The sequence below is a fragment of the Parasteatoda tepidariorum genome, chromosome 12, assembly GCF_982258835.1.
Source record: "Parasteatoda tepidariorum strain Cologne lab strain chromosome 12, Ptep-v5.0, whole genome shotgun sequence".
NCBI lineage: Eukaryota > Metazoa > Arthropoda > Arachnida > Araneae > Theridiidae > Parasteatoda > Parasteatoda tepidariorum.
Genome location: NC_141766.1, coordinates 55,065,053 through 55,089,733, shown reverse-complemented (window position 1 = coordinate 55,089,733; position 24,681 = coordinate 55,065,053). Strand labels below are relative to the sequence as shown.

Below are 24,681 nucleotides of genomic sequence, written 5' to 3'. Positions count from 1 at the left end.
GGTTCCTACATAGTAGAGTGAGCTTTTAAAACAGTCAAGTAAGAAAAAAGTTAAATTTTACTCTGAAATCTGCAAGCAAAGAAGAAAAGACTGCTTCTTTGAAAACAAATAAGCAATCTCATCTGGGTTAATTAAAAAGCTTAGAACCGGGTTATTTTTAATAAGAGAGCAGTGTAACAAATTTGTTGAACGAGAAAAAGTAGATAAAAACTTTTTGACCTTGATTTTATACATTTTTGATATAGCAGAAAATAGAATGTATAAAATGAAAAAATTTTACTATATTTTGAATTCTTTGGTTTAATATTTTTAGCATTATTTGTTACTAGTTCTTAAAGAAAATCTAAACATTTCTGAAGTTAAAATTGTATCTTTTTCCCTTTTAATAAGTCTAAAAAATTATAAATAAATATTTGATGCATTTTTGCAATTTCATGACGGGAAATTAAAATAATACGAAGTTTTTTTCAAAAAACATTCGTAGTTATCCTTTAGAGTTTTTAAAACACATTATTAAAATGATCACGCAGAGGACAAAAAATTTACTAATTTCAGAATAACTTGATGCTTGAAACGGTGAAAACAATTAAAAAGTTAGACTTCAGAAACATTTTTTAAAATAATAAATATAGCTCTAACAGTAAAAAATTTCGCATTCCAAATAGCATGCAACATTTGAAAATAAAACACATTATTTCCTAATAAAAATAACCTTATGAAAAATGAAAAAATAAATCTGCTGTGTTTCTAAATTTTGATTCTTGAAAAATTTTCTTTAATATTCAAAAATGTGGAGTTGCTAATATAGATATTTTTTATATTTTTAATTGCAGTACCTGTAAATTCCAAATCATCGCCACCTGAAAATATATTAGAACAATAAGAGCAATATTTGATAGCCGAGAAATACACTGCAAAAAATGGATACTCGGTTATCACAAAACTTTCTCCATTTTTGACGAAACCGCTTCCTGGTAAATGCTCCGAGAAAAAAATTCGTCAAAGGAACGAAATGACTATCGTCACTTCGAGGAAACGAATGCTGTTAAAATTAAAGAAATATTTCACTTCTTCGAGGAAACGAATTTTGTTAAAATTAAAGAAATATTTCACTTCTTCAAGGAAACGAATTTTGTTAAAATTAACGAAATATTTCACTTCTTCGAGGAAACGAATCTTGTTAAAATTAAAGAAATATTTCACTTCTTCGAGGAAACGAATTTTGTTAAAATTAAAGAAATATTTCACTTCTTCGAGGAAACGAATTTTGTTAAAATTAAAGAAATATTTCACTTCTTCGAGGAAACGAATTTTATTAAAATTAAAGAAATATTTCACTTCTTCGAGGAAACGAATTTTGTTAAAATTAAAGAAATATTTCGTCTTTCTGATTAGTTTTTTTCCAAAAATAAATAAATTATGTATGTAACGATGTAAATGTATGTAACGTTCTCTGTATTCACTTTAACGTGGGCCCCATGCAGACAGCGCTACACAACAAGGACAGATAGATAAATTGCACCCATACCAAAAGAGGGATTCGAACTCCAGTGCTTCCTGGTACAAGGCCAACTTCTTGACTACAATGCGTCAGTTTACTTCAGATCCTCTAGTCTATATTCTAGTTTCGTCATTCTATTTAGCAATCTCCCACAGTGCACTACGAAGAGGTTTCGAATTTGGGAAACATTTTCGTCATACACTTGAGAGTTCGCGTTTCGTTACAAATCACGTGATTTCGTTACGAAATGATTCTCAAAATTCACGAAATACTGCTCAAGGATTGCTGTATCGTCAAAAGTGAGAGTTTTATTTCAGAGAGTATGTTTTACTGGTGCTTCTAAAGTAATACTATTTATACATGATTTTTTACGTATATACCAGTATTTGAATAGCGATTATTTTCGATTTTTTATTTGCGATGTTATTCAGCTGTAATAAATTTTGTCCACATCTTAAATAACATAATGTTTAAATATATATAAAAAATTTATATAATATTTTAATATATAATATTTTGATATAAATTTTAATAATTTAAATATATTTTAGGAATGAAATTGTATTTTATAAGATTCATCTAAGGTGAAAATGTTTTATCTAATAAAATGAAGAATCTTTCTTCCAAAAGAAAAGCACTTGAGGGTAGTTTATTTTTCCTTCAAAAGTAGAAAATGGTTTTAAAATGACTTTAATTTGTGCAAGCATGACTGAAGAGTGCGGAAAAAGTTTTTAAATCCTCTTGGCGGAATTGTACCATGCACTATCAAACTCAGAAAATTTTGAAAGTCGGGGATTTTATTGCTGAGCTAGCGGTTATTAAACAGGGGATTTTGTACCCAGACTGTGCCGGTCGGTTCGGTTTGCATCAGGCTGAAAGTCTAATTACTTTCGTAATTATTTAGAACGTTGCTCAGCACGTCGTCTAACACTGTACTTAAGAGTTATGGGACGACAATTGATTTTGACAAGGGAGCAGTTACAAATTACGGTTTTTGACATTCTTTTTTTTTCAGCGAAAGCTTTTATTTTTTGAAAAAGCATTCAGCATAGTATAAAAGCTTTTAAAAGCTCTTTTTTCTTCTTCAAAGCTTAATTAGTGGTGTGTCTAACGTCAAAATTTCTAATAATGTGTTCTCATGTAATATAAAATAGAAAGCAGCAGTAGTGCGTAGCTGTCAACTTGTGAGGTCGTCGAAGAAAATGTTTCTTAGTTGTAGCATTTATGTTAAAACGTGGTTTATAAAAATTGAAAATTATTACTTGGTTTATAAAAATTCAAAGATTATTAGTTTATTAAAATTGAAAATTATTGCTTGGTTTATAAAAATTCAACAAATTATTGGTTTATAAAAATCGAAAATTATTGCTTGGTTTATAAAAATTCAAAAAATTGAAAATTATTGCTTGGCTTATAAAAGTTCAAAAAATTATTGGTTTATAAAAATTGAAAATTATTGCTTGGTTTATAAAAATTCAGAAAAATATTGGTTTATAGAAATTTAAAATTATTGCTTGGTTTATAAAAATTCAAAAAATTATAGTTTTATAAAAGTTCAAAATTATTGCTTCTATTTTGTTACTTTACTATCACCTTGTAAAACTATTTCCCAGTATCGTACAATTTGGTATATATTTTATTGCTGGATACCTATTGGATCAAAAATAATTTAAGTTCCTCTCCTTGTCATCAACGTTGTTTTTGAGCGTGATTATATATTTAATATCTTGAAATACTATGAGAATTTAATTCTGGCTCAATATGAAGGGGGAAAAATACAAGTAGCTTCAATATGAAAAGAAATGTAATGTATTTCAAATTTGTTATTTTTTGTCCATTCTTGTTTAATGTATTTAAACCATACATCCGTTGAAGTGTGATAGAAACCAAATTTAATTTTTTCACTTGCAATTGCAACGAACTAACCTAACTGTTAGTTTCTATGGCGTTAAAAAAGATGTAAGTTATAAAAAAGTAGTAATAAAACTAAACTAAATTAGCCTCCAAATTACCTCAGACAATTAAACATGTTTGAATATTTTTAATCTCATATTCCTCGTTAATGATTTGTTCAAGCTTAAATAAAATTTTGCCTTTTTCAAGCGCAAATATTAATTTGTAACAACTATTGAGTACCATTTTCAATTTACAAGGACATGTATGATAAGAGCATTAATTAGAGAACAATCTGTCATACATTATTATAAGATGTAACAGTAAAAATAAGTTTAAACGAAATTATTAAGATAATATGATAGAATGTTGAAATAAGTATTTTGCTACAACTTTAAACGTCTGGAAAGGGTCTTTGAAATTCTTTCATGAAATTCTTTAAAAAAAAGTAGTAATTTTCTTTTTCAAAACTTTTGCTTCAATTAGCCATCATTATTTTAAATACTAGTAATAAAAGCCAAATTAAAGTTTCATATTTCATGAAGTGCAAATAAAAAAAAAAATATTTATTCTGTCTGCATTTTTCTTACATCCAACGAAAAAATATTTTTAACTGTCAATTTGCTCTCAATTTGACAAAATTTCATCCCGTTAAAATAAAATTAATTATGCTGAATCTAATTAATTAGTAAAAATTTGAAATTGGATCGTTCGAAGGAAGTATAAAATTACGTCACAGCAAAGTAGATTTAATTGTGTGATTAGAAGTCAATTACTGAAACAATAAAAATTGGAATGAAGTAATATCTTAAACAGTAACAGAAGAGGTTTTACTTTTATATTTTTACAAATACTTGCACTCTTAATATGCCAGACAAAAATAAGTTTTATTACTAACTTCTTTCGTGTCAATGATCGTTTTTCGAGTTATGATTTATAGATTTTTTGAATTGATATACTTTTTTTAAAATAGGAAAAAAAAGTATCTAAAAAACTAAACAAATAAAAAAAATAATTATTTCTTTAACTTATTAATTGAAGCCTTAATATGCATGATCAAATCGATTTTTTTTTTAAATAATTAGTTAAAAATAAAGTTTTATGATTATTTGTAAATTAATGATCTATCTTAAATTTCTTATAACGATTCAATAAAACTTTAATAAAATGGCTCAAAAATAAAACTTAAAACTCTTGGCAAATGAATAGATACTAGTTACATACGCGTTGAAAATTGCGTTTCATGAATATTTTTTACGCAATATAATACGATTCAATATTTTTACGATACGATATAATACGCAATATAATATTTCTTACGATTTTGGAAAAAAAATACTTTTTCCAAAATCGTATTAATTAAAGTTTTCATATTCATGGAAAAAAGTGAAGGTTTATAAATGCTCAAATATTTATTTTTCTAGCCTATTAGCTAAAAATTAAGTCTTATGATTATTTGTGCATGGATGATCTATCTTAAATTTTTGGTATTTTTTATAGAACCACATATTAATTGATTTAAAAGCAATCGATCAACTCTGTAAATGCCCAAATATTCGGTATTTATATGCTGGATATTATATTTTATGAATAACTTCTTCTTCTAATATTTTAATTTCAATGTATATCTTGGGAAAAACCTAATTTTTGATAGGGCTGGTGTGTGTTTGTTCTGAACTTTAAAAAATTGATCAAGTGGCGTAAATAACAACCTGTTAAAGGGGCACACAGAGTTTGAGGACATACGTTCCTGAAAAAATGACACTATGATTTGCCATGGAAAGATTTTTTTTTTAAATGTTTTAATAATTTACTTCATTATAGATATTTATTGCAAAATAGAAAATTACTCTTTCGTAATACAGATAAATTTCATTTCAATGAGGTGTGTACGGAGGGTGAAAAAAAAACGGACCACCCTGAATAACTTTTGATTTAATGATCGGATATTTAAGTTCTAGAACTCAATTTTAATGGTTTAAGAAGTTACCTCAAATATGATAATTAATTAGTGCAGACAGTAATTTAAGTTGCAAAATCAGACACAAAATTCTCTGAATAAACATACTGCTCATTCTCTGAATAAACATACAGCATAGTGCAAGCAAATCGTCGATTAAGAAAAATAGTAAATTATAAAACTTTGATCTAATTTTAAAATATATCCTTTAATATGAATTACAAACTGAGAATTTGAACAAAACAGGCTAAATAGTTTATGAGCAATAAATTAGTAAAAATGTTTATTTCTCGATTTTTTTTTTGAATAAATATTTCGTCATATTTGTCATATTTGTATTTTTCGTCATATTCGCAAAAATATTTATTTCTCAAGAACTTTTTAACCGAAGCCGTTCAAATTTGAAATTTTTTACTAGTACTAATATTTAAAAATTTAAGTACAATGCTCCAAAAAAAAAAAACGGACCACCAGAATAACTTGGTCGAATCTTCCAGGATTCTATCCTAATAGTTTTAGGGGGTAAACTCTAATACGCTAATTAATAAGTGCAGACGATATTTTAAGTTACGAAATCAGACGCAAAATCTCACATTCTCTAAATAAACATACATTTTTTTCAACGGATTCATATTTCTGACACACAAAATATAGGGGGTAGCAGCAACTAGGAAATATAGTTATCATAGTTTGGTCAGGAAAACGGGGCAAAGTTTGGACCCCTCAATGTTAATTTTACTTCTTGCGCATTTCGCTGTATCTCGAGAATTTTTTTAAGCGAATTAAAAAATTGTTGCAGACAATTATAAAGTTCGTTTATCCAAAGATAATTGTGTTTTTAGTTGCTATTTATTATTTTCTATTATTTTATTTAATAATAGCCGAAAAGATTTTGAATTTTAAGGTATACAATTTCTTACATCCTATTTAATATGTAATTTTATATGGCAAAAAAAACAAAATTAGAGTGAAATTGGTTGAATAATTCCTGAAAAATCGAATTTTAAATATCTTGTCACAAAATATCAATCCAGTACCTTTTCTAAATAATGCCTTTTTATCATAATTACGATTTTTCATTTTCTTAAATTAGGAACTAATGATTATAAATGCAGTAATATAGTTTTTTTTGTTTCAAGTTGCAATTTTTTGTAGAAAGTCTAAGATAGGGAGCACCTATAAATCTTTCGGAGGTGCACCTAACGTACGCCACTGATTTGATCTTATCTTAGATTGATGCATTATAACAAATACTTCACAAAATTGATTCTGAACAAGAATTTTCCAGATTTGGGGAAGAAAAAAAAAAGTTGTCTCCTGGTCGATGAGGAAGAAAAAATGGAGTCGAAATTCTTCACCTGCAAGACTTAAGGTTTTTATCGCTAAGTAGGTTTTCGTCCGCCTTAAAAATCAACGTCTTCGACATCTTGATAAATGGGCAGATTAATGTGTTTAAAGAAGGGATTTACGGGGACATTATAAACGGAAAATAATCTGAAGGAAGACCGATTGCCCATCTTAGGTTGAGGTCTTTATTGGGCAGTATTAAACTGCTATCTTTCCCTAAAATGAGGACACTTTCTAGTCGACGTGGACCTTGTTGTTGCGATACTTCGATTTATTTTTAAGGGGGTTAAGGTCTTACTCTTACGTGTGAGGCCACTTTTTCTTCTTGACACTCTTACTAGGCAATTTTGGAAATGAATTCACGCAAGATCAAGTTATTTTTGTTTAGGCTATCATTGATTGAGGTGTAAGGTGGAGGGGGGGAATTGATATAAAGCGAAATCGGAAATTACGCTTCTTATTTCTTCTTCTTTTTGTTAGTTTGAAACCAATGAAAAGCTAAAATATTATTTTACTTATTCGTTTGCTTCAACACAATCATACGGAGCAATAATAGAAGAAGAACTCTTAAAATTTTCTCACTGTTCTAAGAGGTAACTCGTAAAAATATTTCCTCATTGATATTCCATTACACAAACATATATTTACCCCATAATTTTAAATCTAGCATAAGATAGTTAAATAAACATTTAAAAAACGCATTTTTATTATTTAAGGCAATTTAAATTACTTTCTATTCATGCTAAAGAAATGCAAATCGATCAAATTTTTACGGTTTTTTACTTTCGTATTTTTTCTTCGTTTTCTGTTTGTAAATTATACAAAGCCAAACTATTATATTACTTATTCTTTTGCTTCAACACAATCATATGGAATAATAATAGGAAAGGAACGCTTAAATTTTTTTTTATTATTCGAAGTGGTAACTTGTAAAAATATATTTTATCTGTGATATTCCATTACACAAACAGATATTTACTACATAATTTCAAATCTAGCTCATGATCGTTAAATAAAAATTAAAAAAAACTTATTTTTATTATTTAAGGCAGTTTAAATTACTTTCTATTCATGCTAAAGAAATGCAAATCGATCAAATTTTTGCGGTTTTTTACTTTCGTATTTTTTCTTCGTTTTCTGTTTGTAAATTATGCAAAGTCAAACTATTATATTACTTATTCTTTTGCTTCAACACAATCATATGGATCAATAATAGGAAAGGAACGCTTAAAATTTTTTTTTATTGTTCGAAGAGGTAACAAGTAAAAATATTTCATCGGCGATATTCCATTACACAAACAGATATTTACCCCATAATTTTGAATCTAGCTTAAGATTGCTAAATAAACATAAAAAAAACACATATTTTTGGATTAAAGACAGTTTAAACTACGTTATATTCATGCTAAAGAAATGCAAATGTATCAAATTTTTACAGTTTTTTTACTTTTGTATTACGCCTCGTATTTCTTTTTTGTTTTCTGTTTGTAAATTATAGAGAGCCAAACTATTATGTTCTTATTCTTTTGCTTCAACACAATCATGCTGAACAACAATAGAAAAGGAACGCTAAAAATTTTCTCATTGTTCTAAGAGGTAACTCTAAAAATATTTCCTCATTGATATTCCATTACGCAAGCAGATATTTACCCCATAATTTTAAATCTAGCTTAAGATAGTTGAATAAGCATTTAAAAAACGCATTTTTATTATTTAAGGCAATTTAAATTACTTTCTATTCATGCTAAAGAAATGCAAATAGATCAAATTTTTACGGTTTTCTACTTTCCTGTTTTTTCTTCGTTTTCCGTCTGTAAATTATAGAAAGCCAAACTAATATATCATTTATTCTTTTGCTTCAACACAATCATACTGATCAATAATAGAAAAGGAACTCTTAAAATTTTCTCATTGCTCGAAGAGGTATCTCGTAAAAAATATTTAATCGGTGATTCCATTACACAAACAGATATTTACCCCATAATTTTAAATCTAGATTAAGATCGTTAAATAAACATAAAAAAACGTATTTTTATTATTTAAGGCAGTTTAAATTACGTTCTACTCATGCTAAAGAAAGCAAATCTGTCAAATTCTGTTTGTAAATTATAGAGAGCTAAAGTATTATATTACTTATTCTTTTACTTCAGCACAATAAAACAGAACCATATTTGAAAATAAACGCTTAAAAACTTATGTTTGTTTTAAGAGATAAATCATAAAAATACTTATTAATAATATTCCATTACTAAAGTACATTAAAATAACTTATTAGTATATATTTATTCAAATATATTTATATGCATAGAAGTGTAGCTATCGTGCGAAAATTATATAAAACTGATTTGTGCTGATTTTATTTCTGCTTAATTAATGTAATGTATCTAATGTAATAAATATATACGTATTTAATGACCTTATTTACTCCTGGTATTACTTTTTAAGAACGCCTATAATTTATATATATTCAGTAAATTTAAAAATACACTATATTGTAAAACAAAATAGAATGCTAACACACACTAAACATTTTTTAATATTTATTAAAATTACATACATAAAATGCGGGCATTTTTTTATTATATTCTTCATTATAATATGGTATTTTTTAGTTTTCTAATGACTTTGATCAGATTGCTTAATTTCATGATTACATAGTTAAATGACATGTGAGACGTATGCAGCTAGATCCAGGTGTATTTTTGATTATAATAAGCACTGAGTTAAACGACATAAAACCTTACTAAAAATGTACACTGTCAAAAATTCCGAAGCAGATTACGGTAAAAAGTACTGGCACCCTGAATCCGCAAAATTCATTTTACTGCAAAATCATATTTTATCTTAAAACTTTATACTGTAATTTTTACAGTAAAATTATTTTTCAAACTAGAGTGATTCATTGATTTTGCAGTAAATATCATTTAAAAAATAGGATGTAACGGAAATTTGTATCTAAAACTTTACGGAAAAAATACATTTTTCTGTAAAAGGTACTACCACCATAAGTAGCTGCACAATTTGGAGTGTACCTAACCAAGAAAACAGAAGGGAAAAAAAGGACCAGGAAACATTAAATATAACAAAATATTACTAAAATACCTCAGTGATGTGGAACCCATATCTTCTTTAAGACGATTTTAACCAGGGTTCCCATTTAGCTTAAAAAATGTAGTAGAAGTAATTGATCATTTAATATATTTTTAACCACCACTCTATGATTGTAACGAAAAATATATCTGGTTAGAAACTATGTTCTGCCGGACATATATACCTTATATAAATGATATCTATACGACTATTATATATTATTAGCTAAATGGTAATCATGACGTGAACAGATATTAATTTCGGGATTAATATAATAAGTTGTCGTAAACTATGGTTAAAAAAGTGTGTTATTATACTACATACGATGGTTCTATATATAGAGAGTGCTTTAACTTTCATACTGCATGGTATTTAGAATCATCTTATTTGCTATATAGATATCATGGTGTTTTTCACGAACAAAATGAACCTTTATAAAAAAAAAACACTCTACTGAACAATTTTAATAATGTGGCTAATAACTTATTTTGCTCTAACCTCTACAAGTATCACAAAATAGCCCATATCAATAAAGAAATATCCAAATTTTTCCATAACATTGATTAATGCTCGTTTTATAGCCTCTTATAGATTATGTATGCTACATATCTGCTATTATCTCTGTTTAATGTGCAATAATAATTTGTAAAACAACCTGCAAATTTTGTCTTCAACTGTTTTAGTTACTCAAATAATAAGAAATATAATTAAAAAATAAGAAAAAGAAAACCTAAACAGCAATATAAAATCGTTTGATGAATTAAAACGGGGAGACAAATCTGTATACATCGGTAAACTAAACATAAATACTAATCACGGCAACTAAAGCACAGTAATCTAAAAAAAATAATCAGATGAAATTTAAGATTGAACAGTAAATTTTATTTGACCTACCTAATGAAATATATTTTAAATAATTCATCCATTGTTCTATTCTTCAAATCAAATGAGTGCCCCAATATTTCTAGTTGATTTTCTAGCAAAAATGGAATGAAAAATTAAAATTCTTATGTCATTTGAATATTAAATAAAAAGAGATATTCAAATGTTGTACTTATCTAATTTTGGAATATATTTTCTCTTCAAATTCAGTATGGGCAACTAAATCTCGATATTTTAAAATACTTACTTCGAGCGAAAAATAAGTAAAGGTATTAAGACTGATAGAAAATTATCTTATCTTTAATATAAATTTTTCAGCGTAAATAAATTTTAATTTTATTAAATTTATTCAGAAGTAAGTATTAATTACTTACAGAAGTATAATTTGTCAGTAAGCAGAGGGTATTGAAATATTTGTTTATATACGATTCCAGGGTAAACTTATTTCGTAACTCCTAAAATCTAACAATTCTAAACAATAAGTAAAGAAGCGATCCTACTGTGTAAGAGTCGTTCCAAAATTGGAATAAAACAATAGAGTCATCACCAATAGAGTGAATACACCAAATAAGGAATCAAAATGCCTTGACTAGGATTAATTATTAAAAAGTTCACTGTTAGAAATTTCTCGGAAAAATGGTTAAATAACAATTTAATGAATGGTTATTTTACCATATTGAATCAAAGCAGTCACATAACCATAAATAAAATGGTAATCAAACGGTTAAGTTTGAGAAAAACTGTTTATTAACTGCTTACCTAATACGGTTAAACAACCAGAATTTTATTGCACCAACTAGAAACACCTAATAAAGCCTCTTAGTTCAGTACAACTGCATACATATCATAACCGACCGGACTTATCTGTCAATCTTATTACCGGCAGAACTGAAGTTCGAATCATAGTGTTGACACCACAATGTTTCCTCCATTCCTTTCAACACATGAAGAATTTCTAGTGTCCGGCACTGTCCAATATCCATTACCTTACGAAAAGCCAAGCTCCCATGTCTTGTTAAAAAAAAAAAAAAATTTATGTTTTTGAAAACTGCAAGCTGTAAATGGTTAAAAACCACGTAGTTTTGTATTCATGGTTTAATAATCATACTTTTTGTTAATGGTTTCAAAATCACGAGGAAAAGAAAGGTTCTTTACCGTAAACTTTACGGTTAATAGGATGGACAGACAGTTTTCCAGTTATTTTACCATAATTTTAAAGCGAAACTTTTAACAGTGTTCTAAAGATGGAAAAAATAACCTTTTTTTATTAGGATTCTTTCTCGAAAACTCATAGCAAAGAGAAATCGTCTCAATCAGTTCATATAAAATTTTTTTCTCCGTTCTACTTTTCTGTGTAAAAGAAATTGCGATTTTTTTAAATTGGCAATATTTGAGGTGGCGAAATTTTAAGAGGTGATATTTAGTTGGCTATATTTTAAGTGGCAATATCTAAATTGTTGATATTCTAAATTGCGAAATCGAACAAAATATATGCCTACTCTGAATTGGCATACTTTTATTTTCGACAGATTTGGATTCCTGCACAATAAAATATGGGAGGTAGCCTCAATTTTAGGGATATGGGGCCAATAGTTTGACGGAGAGAGATATCGAAATTTTGGATCGCTTAACTACTTCCTTCTCGCTCGAGTGAAAATGACGGGATGAGGTTTCGCCCTCTCTTTCTCGGTCCCGTGATATTGACGGACTGGAGTGTTTCTGCCAAACACTCCAGTTGTAACGTGCCAATAAGAATAAGACTAATTCATTTCTTTTGCCCGGAAAACATTTTATTTCTCATTTTTCTCACGAGAGATATTTTTTAAGGTAATTGTAGATAGTTAGGTAATTTTAAACTAGTTGCAGCACTAATCAAATACGTAATACAAATACAAAAGCCAAAAAAATCGGCACTTTTATGACCGTTTTCTTGAAAATTAACAGATCGCTAAGGGGTTAATATTAATATGTTTTATCTTCACGCATTGCACGTTAGTACTTCGATATATTCAGACAATTAGATCGAAAGTTATAAAGGTGTTTCTTTTTAGTTTGTTCGCTCCACTAAACTTAAAAAAGTCTGAAAATAGAAAGTAAACTTATCCTTGTTAAGGACTTTTTTTAAGAGACTCTTGTCACTCCACAGTGTAGGGATGTTTGAACACAAGCACAAAAAATTATCTTCGGAGAGTTATAGTTCAAAAAAATTAATACTAAATCGATGGTACTCTACGAGAATAGCATTCAACGCGTATTCCATGATCCTACCGATGATATTTTTGTGCCTAGCTGATCTGACTCATTCAGTTTAAATTAGAATAGAAATTGAATAGAAAAATATAAAAACCCATCTAATGAAAAAGTGCGGAATTCATGACCAATGATTAGTGGTTGAGGAATACAAAATTAAAAACAACACATTGGCAATTCAGCATTTGAAGATAATTTTTGAAGATAGTAATCAGAAATATTTCACATTATATTTATGCGTTAGATAAGCAAAAACAATGTGAGACTTCACATTATGTCGGTAACGCAGGAACGCAACATCATTATTTTTTGCGAAATAATTTGCTAAAGTGGTAGAGAAATAAAATGTAAAATTTGCTTTACTATTAAATTTGCATAAAATTTATTAGAATTTTTAAAATTTATTTGTATAATTTTTTTTGTATAAAATTTATACTAAAATTTTTATTTGCATTAGTAAAATTTCCATTATTACTTAAACTTTTATCATGCCTTGAAGGTTTTCCATGAAATAATTACAAAATTAATTTTAATTCAAAATTACTGAACTTAAAACATTAAAAAACAACAACACAAAGCTTGCTTCTATATAAAAGAAATTGCCCACAAGGCGGTACAGGTTGCCATCTCTTGTAACTGTATATTGTATTGCATTCTTGTTGAAAAATTCAAGTCCAACCATTCTCTGTCTTTTACAGTCAATAATAGAAATGTACAAAATAAATTAACTCTTCGAAAATTTTATTTTTAACAAAATAGCAACATTATGAAATCATGAAATTTAGTAACCTGCACTAAAATTAAATCTCTACCCGAATAAGAAATCTCTTTAACTCACTTATGTTATTTAGCAATTTCAAGTGCTAGGCAAAAGTAAATAAACACTTCTATATTATCTCCATGTAAACACAACTTTTCTTTTCTTTTCTTGTTCAAGTGTTTTGGAAGATTTTACATAGCAAAGCTGTTGGCACAATTTGAAAGATCATGCATTATGCTTTTAAAAATGGAGTTCTTTTTATTCAGGCAAATAATCAATGGTCAGTTTTACTCGCGCCTTTTTCAATGCCACTGCAATTGAAAAATAATTCTATTATAAATTAATATTTTTATCCTATAGAGTTATTTCAAAATTGCTGTTTTGAAACTATAAAGAAGTTATTAACTCATTTTAGTCGTTCAAAATTTTGCATGGGTAAAAATGGCATAACTTGTAAAATCTTCAAGCATGATCTTTAAAATTGTGCCACGAGTTTTGCCATGTAAAATCTTTCAAAACATTTATTTCTAAAAAAAAATTAATTGCTTACACGGTGTTAATAAAGAACTGCTTCTTATTTTGGGCCTTAGAATATAGCAAAGTGGCAAAACTGATATGGCAAAAGATTGAAGACAACCACAACTTTATAATCAATATTTTTCCGTTATCCCATACTATTTCTTAGGAATAGAATCGCTAATTTTTACAGTTTTTCTGCCAGGCAGCACTGTAAAAGGTCTCTTCTTTTATCGCCACTCAAGTATACCTAGACACTTCTTTCTTAATTAAACCTACATCAGTTTAAAACTGGTTGGTTAAGGGCTTTTGTGGACACTCTGAATTAACAAAGTCTTGTTTGACTAGATCTAGTTATTGAGCAGCTTGCTAAGTACAACTAGTCTTATTTTTCGACGTTAAATTCTCAATAATTGAAAACAGGCTTTAGAATTACAAAGATGCGCCGAGAATACTTCATTTTGAGTTTAATCTCATATTTCAGGATTTCAAGGCCAGTCAAACAGAATAAGATATTTTCACCATTCCTATCAACGTAAAATGCATAGAAAGGATGGCGGATTTGCAGCTTGAATAAATTGAGTTATAATCTAACAATCATCTCGAGCAGTTGTTTCTCAATATTTCAAAATTAGAAGTTTACAAATGGTTATCGAAAGCAAGTTTCTAAAATTTAATATCAAACGCTCGAAAGATTAATGCACGAAGTTCGAACTTGGAATTAAGGAATTTTTAGAAGTGCAGTTCCAATTAATCTTATCACCTTAATATTTTTATTTAGTTATTTGCATTTTATTTTCTATGTTTAATAATTTATGTATCAACTTTTGAGTTTTGTATTTGAGTACTATTTCTTTTCTTTTCTTACGTTTCTGTCCCGTACTTTAAACTTTAGCAATTGCTAGTGAACTGTAACTATTTAAGGTTCATATATCAAATAATTTTATTTTAATGCCGTTGTCATAACAAACATGAAACTTAATCGTATTTTTAAAAATAGTCTATCTATGATATGTCAGAATTGACTTTCATTTTGACATAGTTTTATGAACAGGAATTTGGTAATTAATGAAATAATAAATTATTTTGCGAGTCCTGTTACTTGGCTGATTTTAAGATAATCTATCTTGAAGTAAATGTGACAAACAATTTTACAAATCTTCATCTTTTTTTTGGAAAACAATGTTTCTACTGTGTACATGAAGGAGCTTTTATTTTTACCAGATATATATATATATATATATATATATATATATATATATATATATATATATATATATATATATATATATATATATATATATATATATATATATATATATATATATAAAGAGAGGGAGAGAGATTCGATACTTTCCTAAATTGCGTAAAAAATAAGTTTAAAACCATCCTAAAAAGTTAAACTGTTGTAAGATTTAAAAAATACGAGGAAAGAAAATGTGGTAAGGAAAGTATAGCTTAAGAATAGCGAATGAATAGCTTAGGTCAATAATTTGAATCATAATATCTGTTTTTAACTTAACCACTAACCTATTAACAGTCTCATTGTTATAAAATAATTAATTAATATTGTTCACCAGTGTTTAAATTTATTTGGAATGTATTTCCCTGTAGTCTCTTAAGCAAATCATTTTAAAGGATAACTTGGCTAGATTACCTTATATTCATGAATATTCACGTTTAAATCATTTAATATAATATTCGAAGGGTTATCAGTTTATGAAGCCAAATCTAAATACCCAGAACCTCCAGTTTATAACTAAGACAGAAATCCTCATTATATCGCACTTCAAATTAGCAACGTGTTTGCTTAAAGCCCTTTATGTTGAATAATTATAAACTCAGCAATTAGTATAGGGTGAATGATTAAATCTACAGCTTCGATTGAGTATCAAATTAACTACGTATAATACTCATAGTCAAATACGCTGCATTAAGAGGGTGCTCATTTTAGCAGAATTCGAAAAAATAGGCTATAGTGAAATCTGTATAAGTTAAGTAAACGGCTTACAGGTGAATCGCTTTAGATGTCAACTTAGATAGTCAACTTACAGAAAGCGATGAGCCATTGATTATAACAATTAATTTATATAGGTCTTAAATATTAAATTATGTGCTATGAACAGCATATTATGATATGATCAGAAATACTAATGTTAGTCCAATAATTTACATTAGGATGAAATTCATTTTCATGAATTTTTAAGAGATAAAATATCGTGCACCCAGTGCTAGTTAAGTTGACTGCTTACCAGGGCATTACCTAAGTGATCAACTTAGATATTTGGTTAACTTATAGAAATGCTATCACTTAGTGGAATAGAATATTACAATATTACCACTCAAATTAAAAATGAATTGTATTAAATTTCTAATACAAGTCTTTAATATTTGGAAAATATCCCATGTTTAATGCTTAGGAGATAAGATTGTTTATAAAATGAATTATAATTTGTTGTACACATTTATATTTAAACTGATTAAATTAAAATAAGCAAATATGCATAATTTTTAGCAATGAAAATAATTTATCATAGAAAATATATTAAATTATACAAGGACATACTTGCAGCAATTAAAATACTTATTCTTTCTTAGTATTTTTAAATTTATTTTATTATAATTACAAACTTATTTGTTAGGAAATTCGCAGTAGTTCTTCCTTGTCATCATCTCTGGAAAGGGTTTAGGCTTGCGTTAGATAGAATTTTACTAATTCAGTGCAATTTTAATACATAATATAATAATAAAGAAAGTTATCTAAAAATTGCTTTACTTGTTAGTTCATAATGGTCTTGGAAAAACATTCAATAATGTTCCTGGACAAATTTGGCTCAATTTAAAAAAATTTCGATTCGCTTAAAAGTTTCTCGAGACATGGCGAAATATGCAAAAAGTAAAAATAACATGAAAGGGACGAAACTGAGCTGACCTAACTATTGCTTAGTTTGACTGTATAAATTAGTTCGACTGATTCACCTCTATTGCTTTATATTGCTAAAACATTTTTTACTTAAAAATATGAAATCGTTTTTTCCGTTAATTAGCGATGTGGGGATATCAGTCAGATATGACCAGATAGCTACATTCCACAATACTCCGAGTCAAAGTTCCGGGATCGTTAGAATCTCAATTGTAAACTATAAGTTCATGTAGCCTTTAAAATTGCAGAGGAACATGATCAATGATTTATTTATTGCTCCCGTTCCTATTTTATGATAAATTCCAAATACATTACTTATATTCTTTGAATTTGATATTAAAATCATTGTATGTTTCTCAGTACGAAGGTCCATTCATTTAAAATTTAAAAACAAATGTTTATGTAGGAAAAACAATGTTTTTTGCACTATTACAATATATGCGAGGTTTTATCCTCCGACCAGGTTAGATGAAGCTGAGTACAATTTTTTTTCTCCAAAAAAAATCAACGTACATATATTTGTTACAATATATATTCCAATCAGGCTGGATGAAGCTGAGAACAAATCGTTTCCCAAAAAAATCAGAATCTATAGATTTGTTACTATACGCATTCTGAAAGATTGGGTGAAGCTGAGTACACTTTTTTTCCCAAAAAAATCAACGTCTACATATTTGTTACTATATATATTCCAATCAGGTTGGATGAAGCGGAGAACAAATCGTCTTCCAAAAAAATCAAAAGCTATAGATTTGTTACTATATGTATTCTGAAAGACTGGGTGAAGCTGAGTACACTTTTTCTCCCCAAAAAATCGATGTCTACATATTTGTTACTATGTATATTCCAATCAGGATGGATGAATCTGAGAACAAATTTTTTCCCTAGAAAATCAAAAGCTATAGATTTGTTACTATATACATTCTGAAAGATTGGGTGAAGCTGAAAATAATTTGTTTTCTCCAAAAAATCAAAATATATATATTTGTTACAATATATATTCCAATCAAGTTGAATGAAACTAAGAACGAATTTTTTTCCAAAAATATGAAAAACTATGGATTTGTTACTATATACATTCATAAACGTTGGATAAAGCTGAGTACAATTTTTTTCTTCTAAAAAAATAAAATCTATAGATTCGTTACTATAAAACCTCCGAAGAGTTGGGATGAAGCCGTGTACAAGCCGACTTCCAAACAATATAAATATATAAATTTGTCTCGATATTTTTCTCTTTGTTTCTACATTTCTACATAATTTTATTTATTGTTATCCCTACATATTATGTATTTATCCTCCGACGCGAGACTAAATGAAGCCAGATAAAAGCTGACTTCCAAAATATATATATATATATATATATATATATATATATATATATATATATATATATATATATATATATATATATATATATATATATATATATATATATATATATATATATATATATATATATATATATATATATATACATATATATATATACATTTGTCACCTTTTAATTTAGTTTTAATATGCACTGCGATTAATTTAGATCCAGTAATAAAATTAATATGTATGGAGGTAGATTGAGATCTGTTTTTGCAAAATAAAACAATCTTAAAATTAAAACACTTACGCTACCTGTACTTTATTTCTTGAAAAACAAAATGAAACCACCTTTTGTGTGGATAGTAGAAACAATTAGGTTAATAAATTTACTTAGATAAACAAACGTTTTTTAGATAGTCACAATTTTGATATTTTTGAAGTGAATCGTTTAAGTGACGTAAATTCTAAAAGAAGCTTTAAATATTTTTATTCTGTAAGGAGCACGAAAAATAATGAAATTGTGAAGGTTCAATTTTTACCCCTTTAAACTCAGTGGTTTCATTGGAAACAAATTTATCTTGCTTTACTGCAAAGGAAGTTCAATATTGGAAATTTTAACTTTCAAAATAGAAACGCATTTTAATGCATTGCAGAATTTCGTGTGTCATTAAATAAAGGTTTGTTGGACATAATTGTATCTCAATATGGTAGAAGCACATAAAAGTTAATAAAAAACATTAAATACACAATCTAGAATTTAATATCTTCAGTAAATGAAGGAAATTAAAAATTTAATGGATTGGAAATATATTTATCTTTACGTTGTATGGTATACGTGTAAGATAAGCAATGCAAGTTGGATTTTTCATTAATGAGCCTTTTGAAAATTATGTATAACATAGTTTTTAGATTTCGGGGGGGGGGATGTTATTATTTTTTTCTAGAATAGTTAGTGGTGGTATTTACTGAAACTTATTTGCTTCGTGTATACTTCAGAACTCATAAAATCTCCAAGCTCTTATACCGAATGGTATATGTGTTTAATAGTTTATATGGTACATGGTAAATAGTTTATATATCTTAGTTTATTATCTTAGAGCCGTGATGGCTCAGGAGATAGAGCGTTCGCCTTCCAACGAGGTGTACCGGGGTTCGATCCCGGTGATGGCTGGTCGATACGAATTCCGCATCCGGCTTGTACCTACCACAGTGCGTGAAATATCCTCCGTGGTAGACAGATCATGGGTTAGAGTCCCCTTGCCGTCAGGCTAACCGTGGAAGGCTCTCATGGTCTTCCTCTTCATGTAACGCAAATGAGGGGTAGTCCCATCAAAAAGTCCCCCACGTAGGCAAATTTCACTCTATACTTGATCCAGGAGTTCCCTTGTCTTCTGGATTGGGTTCAAAATTACAAGTCTACGAAGATAAACATTAATAGTCGTAAACCCAAAAACTGGGTAGGCTGTTAAATGACGGTTATAAAATATAAAATAAAATAATTTTTATAGTATGGTAAATGTGTTAAATAGTTAGAAAGTTTTGCTTGTAAGGCATGTGTGTTAGACAAGCAATTTATGTTAGATTTCACATTAATAAACATTTTAAAAATTAAACAAAATATAGATTTTACCTTTCGGATGCTATTATTTTTTTCCTGAATAGTCAGTGGTATTAACTGAAACTATTTTGCTTCGTGTTTATGTCGGGGCTCGAAAAGTCTCTGTTTTCATACGCCGCGGCTACAAAACATGTCAGCACACAAAATATATGGCCAAGTGAGTTCAAACAGTTATTCAAAGTAGGTGTACTAAGTAAAAACAAATTTTACATTTGAAAACTACTGCGCCCTCTGATTAAGTAAGTATTTGTCATTCCTCGTCAGTATGATCTCTGATACACAGGACAAACTAATGCGCTTCAAGCTTTCGTCTTAAGAAGCACGATAGATATGTCTGTTATGAGGAATAGCAGAAATAATAAATTGCTGCACATTATTGTAATCTTAGCATAAATTCAGTTTCGAAAAAAAATCGAAATTATTTCCACCCCGGTCATATCAGCTCATCTTGATGACCTGGAATCTTGTTTCATTCATATAAATGCTGATTACCTTGCTAAGGTCATCAGTTCCTAACCACCTCTCCATAAATTGTGCATTTTCCTCTGATTTGATCTTCTTGGCAAATTTGTGTTTTTTCTTGTTCTGTTTTTTATTTTTTTTTCTCTGTTTCGGTTACTGTGGTTTTCACAGTTTTGTTTCTCACTTTTATTTTTTCTCTCCCTTTTTTGTTGACAACATTAAGTTTTTATTTCATATCACTTTTATGTGTTCTCGTTCACTCCTGGAGTCTGAATATGGGAGCCCATTTTCGAGTGCTTGAACCCGGTTGACTTTGGTTTCCAATGTGCAATTTTTTAAAGCAAATAGAGTTTATTTATCAAGTAATACAAACTCTGATATTGTTAAATTTCATTGAAAATTCATTGTAAAACATGATGTAAATGATGTAAATATGACATTGTAAAACTGTACATTATCAATTTTTAAGCTTTCAAGAATTACTGATTATTGTTAAAATGTAAATAAAAACCTCAAAAAAAAAAGGAAAAGAAAAGAAGAAAGAAAGAAAAAGAAAATCCAATTTCTTACAAATCATATCCTTTAGTGAAAGAAAAAAACTACTAATTAACAGAAATCATCGTAGAAATTCATGCCGCTACAAACCTTCAACTCTATTTCAGTTATAATTTTCTAAATTATAAATAAGCTTTAGCCCTTTTTTTTCCAGTTATTCTAGAGTTTAGAATATTTTCTGGTTGACTCATTATAATTTAGCTACAAATAAATCAGTTGAAAAATATCTTCTAAAAAGACATTAGTACTTCCACCATCTGGTAAAAATGAACCACACAAATTTAAGAAGTACTGATGAGTTTTAAGAGTAAATGAATTTTCAGTAGCGAAACAGCTTAGCCCAATTCCCATAAGATTCTAAGGTTCTCTAGTTGTATACAAATAACTAGAAATGTCAGCGGGTGGTAATTAATTAAAGCGTAGTGGGGAGGCGAAAATCGAATTCATTCCAGTGGGATTTATACCCAAATGCCCCTTTTCAGTGGTGAATGTTCCAGTAAATTGCCCTACTCTCACTGAACTTAGAATGGAACATTTAACTTCTGAGGGTCGGTTGACATATTCTATAGTCAAGAATATTTCTAATCCGGGTAAGTTATTGTTTTAAAGAGTGCTTCCTTATTCCACGTATCTAAAATTTGATTTTTCTTGAACTGTAAAACATGAGCGGATGGTTGAATGTTAGGTTCAATGGTACAAGAGACAGAAGAGGTAACTAACACAAACGCTATTATGAAAAGAAAATCTAAGGAGGATTGACTACAAATTAAGACAAATTAATAAATTATTATAGGCTATCTAATATATTTTTTAGTCGTTCATCTAGTTCTTTTTTTCTTTATTTATCTGAGCTTACAAATCTGCAAAAATGGTTATTCCGACGGCACAGCTTAGGTGACAGCACCTTATTGCTTTCATTTAAGAAAATTATTAATATGTGATTAAATATTGTGGGTTATATAACATCAAACAAAAAAACATTTTTCAGTTCGTTTTCAACTTCACCATGTATAATTTCAAATTAAGTTGCCACATACAAATACAAACTTATTGTCTACATACAAAAGACCTGTAAAACTTAGTTTAGCATAGTTCCTTATGAATAAATTGAATCAGCCACCAATTTAGGCTCTAGTGGAAAGTCATTACATTGCATAAGCTATGATAAGAAAAACATAAATTCGGAGATAAAAAAGATATTGTCACAGATATTCATCACAGATGAAGAACCTCAGAGGAGCCGAGGCGAAGTGTGAACTTCAAAATTTTGAATTCACTGTTCAAAAACCCTCGCTATTCTTTAATTCAATAATTTACCAAAAATCACCAGCATTTTTCGAAATATCTTTCAAGTTTAATTTTCGTTTTAAACGTGCATAATATTCATAAACACTCTGTTGAAGGATTTGGTAAATTTATTTATTATAGACAATTATTGCAGAAATTACCCAAAATTATTAATCATCCAGCATTTTTTCGAAAGCAGTGTACAATTTAGTAAGAAAAATAATTTGAATTAAAAAAGAATTTTAAAATTCCTCCAAAGAATGAGAATGGAGGGAAATTTCAAATTGATGAAACTCCATCGTTGGTAAAAAATTATTATCTCAGTGACCAAAATTCTCGCCGATTCTTATTATAACATTGAGATTTCACATTTGCACCAATCTATATCATTTTTATGCAAGAGAAATGATTTTTAAATGTATGAGAAACCATTCAACTTAAGTCACATTAAAATATAGGGATGAGCGTAGCATTCAGTATAAGAGGCTTTGTTGTTGAAGAAGTTGTCACTTTCTTCGCACTTTTTACTACAGTGAGTTCTGGGAACAACTACCGCTACTGCAAGAGCATTTGAAGATCCTTTAGTATTATAATTTTAGCGCGGTAGCATCTTAAGAGAAGTGCTTGAAAATGGCAGAAAAGAAGAAGTAAGACAAAGAAGGGGGATAGGAAAGTAAGGCAGCAAAGCGGAATAGGAACAAAGAGTAGTGTTGAAAGGAGGCTGCAGAGAGGAGAAGGAGCAAAGAGGAGTAGCAAAGAGGAGTGAGAGAAAGTAGGCAGGAAAGAGGAAATAAAACAAAGAAGAACGTAGGAAGAAAGGCAGCAAAGAGGAAATGGAATAAAGAGGAGCGTTGGAAAGGAGGCAGCAAAGAGGAAAAGGAACAAAGAGGAGTGTGGAAAGTAGACAGAAAAGAAAAATATAAAGCAAAGAAGGACGTAGGAAGGAAGGCAGCAAAGAGGAAATGGAACAAAGAGGAGTGTTAGAAAGGAGGCAGCAAAGAGTAGAAGGAACAAAGAGGAGTATAGGAAAGTATGCAGAAAAGAAAAATATAAAGTAAAGAGGGACGTAAGAAGGAAGACTGCAAAGAGGAAATGGAATAAAGAGGAGCGTTGGAAAGGAGGCAGCAAAGAGAAAAATGAACAAAGAGTAATGCTGGAAAGTAGACAGAAAAGAAGAAATAAAATAAAATTTTTGAAGTGATCACAAAAAGGTTGTGAAAATATTACTGTTGTTATGTTATAAAAAAAGTGCTTACAGGAACATTTCAATGACCTATAAGCACTATTTTACTATCTGAAATATTTCAAAGCATGTACTTACGAAGCAAAGTAAAGAAGCAAACTAATTTCCCCACACTGATAAATTTTAACGGGTGAAATATAGATTTACTGTCAAATATCTTGTATCAGGAATAAGAAAACTACTAATTAATTAACAGTGAAACCTTTTTTTAAAAAAAATTTGCATTAGTAGTTCTGAGTACAAAACATACTATATTAAAATATATATATTTTTACTAAGGCAATGGTACTTTTTCTTGATTATAAAAAATTATGTTCTTTACGGTTGATACATGATGTTCTGTAATCTCTGCCCCTAATATATTTTTCAAAAATCAAATCATAAAATATACACATTGGAGGTAGCAAATTAGTAGTCTAAAAGAAACAAAAGTCTAAAAAAAACAAAAGCAACATGAATGACAAATTACTAGTAAGAGAAATTAGGATAAAATAATCAAATCATTTCTGTTAGCCAGCTGATAAGCTGTTATTAGAAAAACCAAATTTATCAGCCAATCAAACTCGTTTTAATGTTTTTCATCCTAAATTTTTAACTATAATGTCTCAAAAGTTCTCGATAGTGATTTTTTCCCATGCTTAAATGTTAATTCGCAGCCATTAATATATGCATTTTTTTACTTAAATTTTGTCAAAAATTCTGGAAAAGAATAATAAGTGTATAAGGAAATCACTACTGATCATCATGTAATATATAGTTTATTTTTTGCATGAGATGAAGATAATAATAATAATAATTTTGACTGTAAAAGCTTAAAGACTTTCGCTTATCTTATGTATTAAGGAAGAGATGGTAAAGTTTTTGTGCGAAAAATATTTCTATTTTTCATTTATAAGTAATTTTATTTTATAACCGCTGTTGGACAGCAGACCCAATTTTTTGTGTAGACTTCTACGAATGTTCAACTGCGTAGCCTTGTAATTTTGAACCCAATCCAGAAGACAAGGAAATCTCTGAATCAAGTATTGGGAGAAATTTTGCCACCATGGAGGACATTTTGATGGAACTAACCCGCAT

General features: G+C 28.5%; 1 protein-coding gene across 2 annotated transcripts in view; it reads right to left on the bottom strand.

Moving 5' to 3' along the window:
* The window catches only part of LOC122269382 (uncharacterized), a 385,269-nt gene that overhangs the window by 101,940 nt on the left and 258,648 nt on the right, over window positions 1–24,681 (bottom strand). Inside the window, exon 2 of one of the 2 annotated variants that reach the window (XM_087155779.1) lies at window positions 10,686–10,767. The exons of the other annotated variant lie outside the window; for it this stretch is intronic. Coding sequence (XP_087011905.1) covers window positions 10,686–10,713 — 28 coding nt within the window. The 5' untranslated portion in view covers window positions 10,714–10,767. The remainder of the gene's footprint in view (window positions 1–10,685; window positions 10,768–24,681) is intronic. 2 annotated transcript variants of the gene reach the window in all.